Raw genomic sequence first — 13,334 nt, forward strand, 5'->3', positions numbered from 1 at the left:
GGCCCAGCTAGTGGCCTCTGGTGGTTCAGCTGGCCCCTGGGGTGAGGAATGATTAGAATCCCAGGGGGCGTGGTCTGGCTCTGGGGAAGTGGGTTTTTGTTATCAGGAGATTTTATGTAATTATTAAGACAGTAAAGTGGAACAGTTAAGAACCCTTTGAATCTCTGGGTTCAAATCCCCTACTCTGCCTCTGTGTGACCTTGGGCAAGTCACTCTACCTCTCTGTGCTCAGCTTTCTTCATGTGTAAAATGGGCACTGTAAGAGTACTCACAAGATTGCTGTGAGGACTACTTGGTTTATTTGAGTAGTGTCCTTAGAACTACACACGGTAGGGACCACACATTTTTATTTTCTCCTCTAAACAACGTGAATAACAGCACGATTGTCGTGAGAACTAAGTGAGATGTAATATAATAGATCTTAGCTCAGCACCTGAAATGCAACAGGTGCATGAAAGACATAGCTATAGCTATTATTCCAGCCTCATCTGGCGGTTTTTAATAATGATAATAATAACGTCAACACTTACATAACACTGAAAAGGTACTGGCACTGTTTTAAGTGCAGTAAATAAATTATCTCATTTAACTCTCAACAATCCGGTGAGGCAGGTACTATTAATATTCCCTTTACCAGATGGGGAAACTGAGGCATGGAGAGGCTAAGTAACTTGTCCAAGGTAACCTGAGGGAGCGGCAAGGCTGGGATTCAGGTCCAGACGATCTGGCTCAGAGTCCTTGTTCTTAATCACTATGTGTGGTGCTTTTTAAAGTCGAGAAACCTGGTGCTCCCGGCTCTGGGGTGTGAGCTTCCCCATTCAGAGCCTCAGTCTGCCCTCTGTGAAATGGGAGAATGATGGCACCTCGGGGTGGAGAAAGCGCAATTACCATATAGACACTCCCCCTCCCATCCCACCCCCTGCCACACGCACACCCCGAACTTAGGTTTGGGTCTGTGGGCGGGGCTCCGGCGAAGGGGCGTGGCCCGGGCGTCCTGGCCCAATGGGAGCTGAGGGGCGGGGACTTCCTCTCATCCCTGTCCAGCACGCGTGTCCTCCTTGCAGTTCCATCTACCTCGCGGGTGCGTCCGGCGTCCCTAGAGGTCTCCGACCCCCCAGCCCGCCCCCAGCCCACCCGCCCAGCCTGCAGCCCCCCGCCCCTATTTCCCGGCCTTAGCCCGGGCCCCTCGGGCCTCGACAGCATGGGCGACGCGGAAGGCGAGGACGAGGTCCAGTTCCTGCGGACGGTGCGTAGCTCCGGGTTAGGGGTCTCTGGGGCTATCTCTCGGGTCTCTCTGAGTGTCTCTCTGCCTCTGAATGTCTCTGTCCTGTCTCTGTGTCTGAGATTTGAAGTCTCTTCCTTTGTCACTTTGAGTGACTGTCACTGTCTCTTTTAGTCTCCTCCACATTTCTCACCACGGAGAACGGGCAGGATCCGGGACAGCAGAATGGGGAGGGGATGTTCGGCTGCCATCTCTTCTGACTTTGGCGATGTGACAAGAGGGGTCACGAGAGAACACCCCCTCCCGCCTGCTGGACGCAGGCACTTGGGGAAGGTGGTTCTAGTTCCTGGGCTTAATTTAGCCGCCCCCACCCCCACCCCAGCCCTAATTCTCTTCTTGCTCCAGACTCTGACCTATTTAAATTCTTGGGAAGGGGGCTGGGGTGGGCGGGAGAACACCGTTCTTTCAACTCCCAGACCTTGACATTCTCCTGGGAGTCCCTGGGGCTCTGGGTCTTTCTTTCCCCCTTGGTTTTGGGGAGGAGGATCGAGTATGGCTGCGAGTGGTCTCTGGGTGTCTCTGGGTGGTGTCTCTCCCTATCTGTCTCATTGGGCTGTCTCTGTGTCTCTGTCTCTCTCTCCATGTCGGTCTCCCTGTCTCTGTCTCTGTCTTTGTCCCTTGGCTTCAGGCGCCGTGGGTTTCGCTGTCTCTCCGGAGAGCTGGACATTTGGGTTGTGTCCCCGCACCTCTGATCTCCAGCTGGGGGCAGGGATGGGAATTGTAACAACAGGTGTCCCTCCCAGAATAGCCCGCTTTTCTGAGGCCTGGGCAGGGGACAGGGAGGGGACAGGAGGGAGGAGGGGCTGCCATCTCCCAGTCCTTCCCACCTTCCCCGCCCAGTGGCTTGGCAGGGTGTGGGGGTGCGAGTATGGGAGGGGATGTCCTCTCCTCTGGGCTAGGTCTGCTGACCCCGCACTAGCCCCTCCCCTCCCCCTCGCTGCCCTGGGGCCATGCAGGGAATGCTGACACAGCATTCTGGCCCCAGAATAGGACCCTGGTGAGCCGGTTAGGGTCGGGTTTCCTGGGAGGGAAGGACAAACAGCTGTGGCTGGTGGTGAAGGATGGGGACAGCTGGCAAGGGGTTAGCTTCAGCCCAGACTCTTGCCCCAGCCCCAGCCCCTTAGCAGACACCATGGGTTGGGCCCTCCCCTCTTCAGCCCTAATAAGACCATGGCCATGGCCACCAGCTCCTGAGCAGTCACTCTGTGCCAGGCCCTGTGCCCAGAGCCTCAGCCTCCTGAGGTATCTAATTATATCCTCACTGCCCTATCTTCTGAGGTAGGGCCCTATCTTTATCTCCCTGGGAGATTTGAGGGAAACCAAGGCCGGAGTGGTGAAATCACTCACCCAAGGTCAAGGCCAGGAAGTGGCATCTCTAGATACCCCAGGGGCTCAGCTTTCTGCATTCACCAGAGAAAAACTGGGCCCAGACTTGCCAAGGTAGCCAGCGATGGGGTTCCAGAGGCCTGGCCCTGGCATCTCTTGGCCCCAGACTGGGTCTGTTTTTCTGAATAATATTGAGGTCATGTGGTGGTTTTCTCAAACTTTTTGGAGGACATCCCACCAGTAAGAAACATATTTTATATTGCAACCGTATGCATGACATTATAAAAAATCAACTTTATTGAGATGTAATTGACATGTAATGAACTGTGCCCATTTTAACGTGTTATAGTTCAATGGGTTTTGACAAATTGTACACACCCACGTAACCACCAGCATAATCGAGGCACAGACATTTCCTTTACTGCCGAAGTCCCCTCTTGCTCTTTGTAGTAATTGCCACAGTCACCTGCTTTATATCACGACCGATTCCATTAGGCACTTCTGGTGTTTCATATGCAATATTTGCTTGCTTGTCTTTCTTCTTTTGCTCAGTATAATATATTTTGACATTCATCCATATAGAGGTATTAAGAGTTTGGTTCTTTTTGTTCCCGAGTAGTATTCCACAGTGTGACTACACTTCAATCTGTTTATCTGTTCACCTGCTGATGGACATTTGGGCTGTCTCCAAATATTGCTATTTGGACGTCTCCTATGAACATTCACCGACACCTATTTTTAAGCAAAACTGGTTTCATAAATTGATAGCCCCTAAAACATGATGGGCGTATCCCTGCTGTTTTCTGTTCTTGCTCTATTTTATTTCATTTTTTAAGCCTGGTGGCCATGACCCCCCCACCCCCCCAGTTGATTTCATTGGGTGGGTGTTGACCCCTGGCCTGCCCAGTTTGGGCTTTCTCAAAGCCAGGCTCAGGTCAGGACCTCCTGGGGGCTGGTTAACAGTACAGACTCCCTGCTGACCACAGAGCCACTGAATCAGGCTCTCGGGGGTGGGGGGACTGGAGCAGCAAGGCAGCTGCACTTTTAACCAGACCCTCCCCGACCCCCACCTTCATTCGGATTCAGGAAAAGTTGGAGCATCATCAGAATGTCACGACTGGGTGTCATGACCCCGTCTGCTTTATGACCCGACTTTGCCCACGTGCTTGCTTCCTAACTTTGGGCAAGTGATTTTTTATTTTTCTCTCTGAGCCTCAATTTTTTTCATCTGGAAAATGGGGACAAAAATACACACAATAAAGATTCAAGACCAGGCACGGTGGCTCACGCCTGTAACCCTAGCACTCTGGGAGGCCGAGGTGGGCAGATTGCTCGAGGTCAGGAGTTCGAAACCAGCCTGAGCAAGAGCGAGACCCCGTCTCTACTATAAATAGAAAGAAATTAATTCGCCAACTAATATATACAGAAAAAATGAGCCAGGCATGGTGGCGCATGCTTGTAGTCCCAGCTACTCGGGAGGCTGAGGCAGGAGGATCGCTTGAGCCCAGGAGTTTGAGGTTGCTGTGAGCTAGGCTGTCGCCATGGCACTCACTCTAGCCTGGGCAACAAAGCGAGACTCTGTCTCAAAAAAAAAAAAAAAAAAAAAGATTCAAGATACTGCCATCCAAATATCTCTCTGACCCCACCCTCAATTGTCCCACGCCACCCTGTCTCCCTTGCTGTTCCTCCAACACTCCCTCCAGCCACAGGGCTTCGCACACACAGGCTACCCCTCTTTCTGGAACATTCTTCCTCTGATTCCTTGTCATTATGTGGACAAGGCTCAGCTCAAATGTCACCTCCTTGGTGTCACCTCTCAGCTGTCACTTCACCCCCTCACTGATGTCATCCCCACCCCAAAAGCCACTCTCTTACATCACCCTGGGGTATTTTTTCCATAACACCTATCACTGACATTAAAATTATATATTTATTCATCTGTTTATTGCCTGTCTTTGCACCAGATGTCAGCTCCCCAGGGCAGGGCAGGGACTGTGGTCTGTGTCATTCACTGTTCTGTATCCAGTGCCTAGAACAGTGCCTGGCACATAGCAGATGCTCAGTGTCTGTTAAATGAATGGAAAGCCTCAGAGCGTAAGGCCTGGTAGCCAGTAAGTGCTTAATAAATGCAAGGTATATAATTACTATGAATACACAAGTGCCCAGCATGCGCCAGGGTGTCAGGGCTTGGGGTTACAGGAGGGAGCAGTCCTGGGGACTCCTGCCATCGAGTCATTTGTCTGTCCCATCTGCCACTCCCAGGCTGCGTGGACAGACCATGGGCACATGGGAACATGTCTGTGCATCTCCCTTCTGTATTTTTTTCCCCAAACTGAGAGTAAGCTGAATATGTGATGCCCTCAAACCCTAAATACTTCAATGAGTGTTTCCTAAAAAACAAGGGCAGTCTGTCCCCAAACCACAGAATAGTTATGAAAATCAGAAAATTCAGTGTGGATTTGAAACTGTCATGTAATTCACAGCCCTTACTCAGCTTTGCACCATTGTCTCCGTACCGTACCGTGTGTTATGGCACTTACCCTCCACCCAGGATCCAGTCTGGGCCCTCCTTTTGCATTCAGGTGCCATTAGAAAGCATTCTATAAATAAATATAAAACTAGCACTCTATTATTAAAACAACACGCAAAAGAGAGAACTTAGAGAAAAATGAGCTTAAAAAGCAATTTCGCTTGCTTTTGAAGGAGGGATTCATACTTTTCCCACTCCAGTGGATCACTTTGCAGGAGGCCTTAGGAGCCAACTGGACTTGGGTTCAAATCCCAGCGCCTCCTGTTACCAGCCGTGTGGCCTTGGCCAATCAGTGTCCCCCTTTGAGCCTCAGTTTCCCCATTTTAAAATGAGGATGACCTATCTCATAGGAATGTTAGGAGTAGGTGGTGGAGGGCTCAGCGCCGCCCCTGGCTGGTGCGGGTGGGTGTTATTCGCTGCTTTCTTTTTCATAAGGATAAGGGGGAGGGGGGACAGTGGCCTGTGGTATGTCCGTGGTGTCCGGGCCAGGCCCCACCTGAGACCCTGAACCCCTCGGTCCCCCGCAGGACGACGAGGTGGTCCTGCAGTGCAGCGCCACCGTGCTCAAGGAGCAGCTCAAGCTCTGCCTGGCCGCCGAGGGCTTCGGCAACCGCCTCTGCTTCCTGGAGCCCACCAGCAACGCCCAGGTCCGCGGGAGGGAGGGGCGGGAGTCCGAAAGGGGGCGCTGGCAGGAGGGAAAGTGGGGAGGGCGACAAGAGAGATAAGGGCGAGGGGCTGAGGTAGGTAGGGGTCGAGGTCTGAGGACAGAGGGGCAGGGGCCTGGAGAGAGCCCCTGCCTGGGGCAGCCCTGTGCACAGGGAGGTGTGGGAGGCCAGGGTGGGGCCGCTGATCCGGAGCTTTCCTTGCAGGTGTCTCGGAGCGCAGAAAGCGCAGGTGCCTGAGAGTCTAGGAGGGGGCTCGGGGCGGGGTCTTAGGAGGAAAGGGCAGGGGTCAGAGGGAGGGGCTGGGGGCGGGGTCTCAGGAGGGAAGGGCAGAGGTCAGGGGCGGGGCCAGGGTCTCAGGAGGTAAGGGGAGGGGCCGGGGCGGGGTCTCAGGAGGAAAGGGCAGGGGTCAGAGGGAGGGGCTGGGGGCGGGGTCTCAGGAGGAAAGGGCAGGGGTCAGAGGGAGGGGCTGGGGGCGGGGTCTCAGGAGGGAAGGGCAGGGGTCAGAGGGAGGGGCTGGGGGCGGGGTCTCAGGAGGAAAGGGCAACGGTCAGAAGGAGGGGCCGGGGCGGGGTCTCAGGAGGGAAGGGCTGGGGTCAGGGGGAGGGGCCGGGGTGGGGTCTCAGGAGGGAAGGGCAGGGGGAGGGGGAAGGGCAGGGGGAGGGGGAAGGGCAGGGGGAGGGGAAGGGTAGGGGGAGGGGCAGGGGGAGGGGCCGGAAAGGAGCAGGGCTTAGGACCTTGGGTCCAATGAGGAGGGGACTGGTTGTTTGAGGGGGGAAGGCATAGGGCGTCTGGCGGCGCGGGCGCTGGAGGGTCCTAGACAGCAGGGTCTGAGGGAAGGCGATCCCAGGGTCTGAGGCTTGGGGTTCTAAGGGTGGGGGCAGCTGGGGTCTCAGGGGCCAGGGGCACGGGTGGCAGAGGGCCTCGAGGCAAGCCCCTTAGAGAGGGGCTGACTGTGGAGGGGTCTGGGGCCTGAGGGCCGAGAGGAGGAGACCTGGGGGACGGGGACGTGGAATCTGAGGGGGAGGAGGGCTCAGGCTCGGGGTGAGTGGGGTCTGAGGGCCGGAGTCTCGGGTCCCCTGAAGGGGAGCGTGTCCAGGGTCGAGGCGACTGGGGTGCGAGACCGAGGAGGGAGGCATGTGAGGCCCTCCAGCGTCTGCGAAGCGTTCACAGGCGTTTCAGGGCGAAGGCGGGAACGGGGACTGATGGCGGAGGCAGGAGGGGCGCTTCCTTGGGGACTGGAGAGGTCGGGGTCGTGTGCAGTGGGGGGCACGGAGCAGGCGCTGCCTGTCGTGGAGTAGGCTCAGTGTGTCGGAGCGGGGAGGCACAGGGCTGAGGCTTCCTGCGACATTGGGTGGGACATGGGGACTTAAACTCGAAGGTGGTGTGGAAGCTTCTGTGGAGTCTGAGAGGGGCTTAGTGTTTGAGGGAGGAGGCACAGGAGAGGCGCAGATTCAGTGTGTCTGAGGGGGGTGGCAGAGGCCAGGGGCTTCTTGTGGCATTGGGGCAGGGTCTGGGCGTCTCAGGGATGTGGGGAGGGGGTGTGCCAGGGAATAGTGCTGGGGGTCTTCAGACTCCCCCTCACATCTCACTACCCAGAATGTGCCCCCCGATCTGGCCATCTGCTGCTTCGTCTTGGAGCAGTCCCTGTCCGTGCGAGCCCTGCAGGAGATGCTGGCCAACACGGTGGAGGCCGGCGTGGAGGTGAGGCTCCCACCAGGGGCAGGTACAGAGGCAGGGGGGGGTGCAAGGACCTGGGGACCTGGGGTCGTTCACCATCTGCTCTTCTTCCTCTCTCTGCCTCGCCCCACAGGCCCTCAATTTGGATAAGTGGGTAGGTCTGGCCTTGGGTGTCACCTGTCCTTCCAACCTCCTGACCCCAGGCCCACCTCTCAGGCCCACATCCTGCACACGGGGGCTGGGGCTCCTCCCCACCCCAGTTGTCAGGGGCTGTGGAGCCCAGAACAGGCCAGGCAGGCAGGAAGGAAGCGGTGGGGGCTCAGCCCCCCTCCTGCATCTTTCTCCTCCTTGCCATCTTCTCCCCCACCCTGATCCCAGCTCCTCTCCGCATGGGACTGCTCCCCTCACCTCCCCCATCCCAAGCGTGGGTCCCCTCCGCTCCAGGAGTGGGTCCGCCATGTGATCACTTGGCATCACATGGCCCCCCAGAGCATGGGCGTGTGACAGCCGAGATGGGTGGCATGATGCCATCGGGCAGTCAGATGTGTCCCACCCCCATGGCTGAGTGTTCTTTTGCTCCGGAGGGGTGGTCGCCTTGTCACTATGGGTGGGGTTCACACACTGAGCGACTGCTAGGACTGTACCGGCTGCAGCTCAGCTGTGTTGGGGCAGGTTGAGGAGAGGGCACTGATGGCCATGGAACATGAGATACTGGGGTTTCCTGAGCGTCCCCAGGAACCTGGAAGATGGTTTTATCCTCCCTGAGTGATTTTGGGGCCTGATCAACATGATGAAGGAGGCAGGGAGGACAGAGTGGGCTTCTCAGAGACACAGTCCCTGCTTCCATGGACAGGGAAACTGAGGCAGAGAGTCTCTTGAGAGCCTCAGCTGAGGCTTCCTCACCTCCAGCCCCAAGCACGGTATTTTACGGGGAGCATCTTCCCAGCTGTGACTAGGCCAGACCTCATGGGGGGCCTCGAGAGTGTGGGGGGTGTCTGTGCTTATTCTGTGCCATCCCTCCCCCGTAGTCATCCCAGGGCGGGGGACACAGGACGCTCCTGTACGGCCATGCCATCCTGCTCCGGCACGCACACAGCCGCATGGTGAGTGCTGGGCGAGGAGCTGTGGGCGGGGGCAGGGCGTGCAGGGCCTGGCAGAGGAGGGCTGACCTCCCCCTACAACCCTAGTACCTGAGCTGCCTCACCACCTCCCGCTCCCTGACTGACAAGCTGGCCTTCGACGTGGGACTGCAGGAAGATGCCACAGGTGCAGGGGCTGGAGGGGCAGGGCTGTTGTGGGGACCTGGAGGTAGTCAGGGGACAGCCCTGAGACTGCCCTGGGGCAGAGGGCTTTGGGGCGGAGTCTGGGCACATTCTGGACAGAGAGACCCGGGCAAGCACGAGGGGGCGCTCTAGGCAGAGAGTCTGAGGGCGGGAATGGGGACCTGTTAGACAGAGAGCTGGTGGCAGCAATAGAATTATGGGCCAAGGGCCTGGGAGGCTCAGTGGCTGGGGCCCCCGCCCCCACCCACAGGAGAGGCCTGCTGGTGGACGATGCACCCAGCCTCCAAGCAGAGGTCCGAAGGAGAAAAGGTCCGCGTGGGAGATGACCTCATTCTTGTCAGTGTCTCCTCCGAGCGCTACCTGGTGAGCTGTCCCACCCCCATCTCGGCTCCTACTGCCCCCAGGGCTGTCTCCTCATCGCTGATTGGCCTCCTGGTCTCCCACCCCCAAGGCCCTGACTCCCAATTTCCAGTTTCCTGACCTCTGACATCCAATTTTCCGATTTCTGATCCCCCATTTCTGACTCTATTTTGGTTTCCTAATCTGTGACCTCTGATTTTCTGTCTCCCGTCTGCTGGCTTCCTGGCATACACTCTGATTTCTGGTCCCCGACTCTGGGATTCTTGCCTTCCCCTCCCCCCTCCCAATCGTCTCTGACCACCACATCCCGCCTGTCCCCAGCACCTGTCAACGGCCAGCGGGGAGCTCCAGGTCGATGCCTCCTTCATGCAGACACTGTGGAACATGAACCCCATCTGCTCTCGCTGTGAAGAGGGTGAGGGCCCAGACTTTTGCTCCCTAAGCTGAGACCCCCAAAACAAACCCTCAGTGTTATCCCTCAGGCATGCCCAAACTGAGCCTCGGAACCTTAGACCCCAAGCCTAGATCTCCAAATTAGGGCCCTCACACTCAGATCTCCAACTGACCCCAAATCCAGAACCCCAGAGCTCAGACCCCCAAACCCAAACTCAGTATGAGACTCTCAGACTCAGACACCAAAGTATTAAGTCCCAAAATCTCAAATGCCAAATTCAGGTCCTAGAGGTCAGACCCCTAAACTCTGATGCAAAGCTTAGAACATTAAATTTAGAGTTTATACCTCAGACAATAAGCACAGACTGAGACCTCAGCCTCCCAAACCTAGATCCCCAAATTAAAAACCTCAGGTCCTCAAACCAAGACCCCTAATTGAGACCCTAAACTTCAGCCCATCAGCCTCAGACTTCCAAAATTTAACTTCAAATCTCAAAAAAATGAAATCCCCAAAATCAAACTCCCAATTCAGGTCCCCATGCTAAGACTCCAAAGCATGGCCCCAAAACTCCAACCCCAACTCTCACACCCAAAGCTTCTGGTCCTAAACCAGACCCAAGCTGAGACTCAAACCTCAGACAGTTTGTGATCTCAGACCCATTAACTTCTAACTACAAAGCTTAGATCTCTCCTATCTCATACCCCAAAGCTCAGACTTCCAGACAAAAACCATGAGATTATAACCCCAGACCCCAAACCTCAGAATCCAGCTTCAGACCTCCAAAAGCAATAATCACAATTCCAGCCCTCACCCCAGAACCCAACCTCAGACGCAACCATTGAACCTCTAAACCCAGACCCCAAACCTCAAGTCCTGGAACTTAGACCCTGACACCACTGAACATTAGACCTAAACCTCCGACCACACACTCTGACCCCAACCTCAAAAATCCAAACTCAAAACCTTAAACCACACCCACAGGCCCACAACCTCCCCAACCTCAGCCCTGCATACCCAGATCCCCAAATTTAGGTCCCCAACTTCAGATCCCAAATCTTATATCCCCACTTGAAGCCTCAGACTTGGCCTATATCTCAGACTCTGAAACTCAGACCTTTAACTGCAAACCCCAAAATCCGGCCCCAGCCTCCCACAGGGGAGGAGCAGAACCCCTGATTCCACTTCGGCTCCTGGGCCTTCCTGGGGCTCTAGCCTCACAGTGACCGCCTTGCTCCTCTCCAGGCTACGTGACAGGGGGCCACGTCCTCCGCCTGTTCCACGGACACATGGATGAGTGTCTGACCATTTCCCCTGCGGACAGTGACGACCAGCGCAGGTTTGGGCTGGGGTCTAGGGCTAGAGGTGGGGGGCAGGCTAGGACTCTATGAGTGGGATTAGGGACCAGATTCTGGGAGACTGAACCTTGTCCCCACTCTCTGTGTCCCCAGAGTTGTCTACTACGAGGGCGGAGCCGTGTGCACCCATGCCCGCTCCCTCTGGAGGCTGGAGCCGCTGAGAATCAGGTGGGCAGGGGTTGGGGAGGAGCAGGGGCAGGGCTTGGGCCTCAGGGGTCCGGGAGGAAGATCTGAGGAAGAGATCGGGGGTCTTATGGGAAAATTCGGGGACCCCAAGAGAGAGGAAGGTCCTCAGGGACCCTGGAGGAAAAGAACGTTGGGGGAGGGGAGGTGGTGTTTCTGAGGGAGAGATCAGGGTGGGTCCTGAGTAAAACTGGGGGGAGTGTAGGGGTCTGGAACAACTGGGGGCGCTGGCAACATCTGGGGAGCCCTGAGGAAGCTGTGAGGGCCTGAGAGAGGATTGAGGTTCCTGAGAGAGGAGTGGATTTGGGGGTCACGAGGAAGGTTTGGGGGCCTGGACCAAGACTGTGGTGCCTGTGGGAGGACCGGGCGGGGGGGTGTCCTCTGACTCCCCTCCCCCTGCCCCTCTGCAGCTGGAGCGGGAGCCACCTTCGCTGGGGCCAGCCATTTCGGGTCCGGCACGTCACCACCGGGCGGTACCTGGCGCTCACCGAGGACCAGGGCCTGGTGGTGGTTGACGCCAGCAAGGCCCACACCAAGGCCACTTCCTTCTGCTTCCGCATCTCCAAGGTCGGCCGGGGTCGGGGTGTCCTCCCTCACCTGGAGCCCCGATCTGGCCCCAGCCTGCAGTCCCGCAGACAGAAGGGGGTGACCTCTGTCCCCTCCCTCTGCAGGAAAAGTTGGATGTGGCCTCCAAGCGGGACGTGGAGGGCATGGGCCCCCCTGAGATCAAGTACGGGGAGTCGCTGTGCTTTGTGCAGCACGTGGCCTCCGGCCTGTGGCTCACCTATGCCGCCCCCGACCCCAAGGCCCTGCGGCTCGGCGTGCTCAAGAAGAAGGTGGGCCTGGCAGGGGGAGGTGTGAGGGTGCGGGCAGCGGCAGGAAGGGTGCTGGGGGGTCACACGTGAGCCTTCGAGAGTTTGAGGATGGGACTGAGAGAAAGGCAGAAACTGGGAGGGAAATTGAGACTGACAGAGACAGAAAGAAACAAAGAGGGATATATACATGGAGAGAAAGAGAAACAGAGACAGAAAAAGGTAGAAACAAATAGACATAGAATCAGAAACACAGAGGAAAATAGAGGCAGAGAGAGAAAAGGACAGTGATCAACTGAGAATGACTTTCAGCAAACAATTATTAAACCCCTAGTTCTGGATGCGTGTGTAGAAAAATATACAGCCCTGTTCTCTGCTCCTTCAGTACTCAGACATAGTGAATAAACTGCCATTAAGGAATACACAGGTTTACAACTGAGGCATGGGAAAGCTACTTTTGACAGAGGGAACAGCATGTGCAAAGGTCCTGAGGTTGGCATGAGCTTGGTTTGTTGCAATAACAGAAAGAAGAACCAGTGTGGCTGGAGCAGGGTGAGCAAAGGGGAAGTAGTAGGAGGCAAGGACAGAGGAGATGAGATCAGGTGGTCTCGTTTTTATCCTGGGTGAGATGGAGCCACGAGACAGTGTTGTGCAGGGCATGGAATTGACCTGACTCAGGGTCGCAAAGTTCCTAGGCTGCCTGTGGGAACAGACTGGGGGCCGGGGGGACAGAGTTGGAGCAGGGAGACCAGAGAGGAGGCTGCTGCAAACGGGAAATGGCAGAGGACAGGGCCAGGGTACGGACTGTGGAGTGGGGAAAAGGTCACAGATTCTGGTTGGATTTTGAGGGTGGAGCCAACAGGATTTGCTGACAGATTGACTATGGGGTGAGAGAGGGGGAGGGGCTGAGGATGATGGCACAAGTTTTGCCCTGGTGCAACTGGAAGGATGGAAGTGCCATCAACTGAGTCGGGGACAGTCGATGTCAGCTCGGAAGGACAGAGATCTTGGGTTTTACCCGCAGTGCCTAGAATAGAGCCACCCGCTAAGGACTTGCTGAGTGGATGAGTGGGAAGCCCAGGGACATATTCATTTGCAACAAGTGGGGCCTGAAGATACATGAGCTGAGGATGTAGAGACCAGGCTGGGCCAGAGAGGGACACGTGGGAGTCGCCAGCAGGTGGATGGTATTTCCAGCTGCGGACGGGGCGAAGTCCTGGGGAGGTCAGCGTGGGGTGAAGCTGGCAGCCGTGATGGTCTCACCTCACGGAAAGGTGGTCAGGCATTCCGTCTGGGACATGCTAAGTTTGGGGGGCTGTTAGAGCTTTCTAGGGGGGAGATGCGAAGTCAGTAGTAGGCACAGGTGGAGAGTGTCTGGCCTGGAGATGAGCAAGGTGGACAGAGAAAGAGAAGGAGAGACAGAGAGACACAGACAGACAGAAACAAACAGAGAGAGGGACAGAGAGG

At 56.3% G+C, this 13,334-nt stretch overlaps 1 protein-coding gene across 1 annotated transcript in view; it reads left to right on the forward strand.

Moving 5' to 3' along the window:
* The first annotated feature begins 1,133 nt into the window (after positions 1-1,133).
* Positions 1,134-13,334, forward strand: part of RYR1 (ryanodine receptor 1) — a 109,341-nt gene continuing 97,140 nt past the window's right edge. Inside the window, exons 1-11 of the mRNA XM_075993059.1 lie at positions 1,134-1,246; positions 5,666-5,785; positions 7,400-7,504; positions 8,509-8,583; positions 8,668-8,746; positions 9,014-9,126; positions 9,445-9,538; positions 10,760-10,853; positions 10,966-11,040; positions 11,466-11,622; positions 11,727-11,891. Of these exons, the coding sequence (XP_075849174.1) occupies positions 1,202-1,246; positions 5,666-5,785; positions 7,400-7,504; positions 8,509-8,583; positions 8,668-8,746; positions 9,014-9,126; positions 9,445-9,538; positions 10,760-10,853; positions 10,966-11,040; positions 11,466-11,622; positions 11,727-11,891 (1,122 nt within the window). The 5' untranslated portion in view covers positions 1,134-1,201. The remainder of the gene's footprint in view (positions 1,247-5,665; positions 5,786-7,399; positions 7,505-8,508; positions 8,584-8,667; positions 8,747-9,013; positions 9,127-9,444; positions 9,539-10,759; positions 10,854-10,965; positions 11,041-11,465; positions 11,623-11,726; positions 11,892-13,334) is intronic.

The sequence above is a fragment of the Microcebus murinus genome, chromosome 16, assembly GCF_040939455.1.
Source record: "Microcebus murinus isolate Inina chromosome 16, M.murinus_Inina_mat1.0, whole genome shotgun sequence".
Lineage (NCBI taxonomy): Eukaryota > Metazoa > Chordata > Mammalia > Primates > Cheirogaleidae > Microcebus > Microcebus murinus.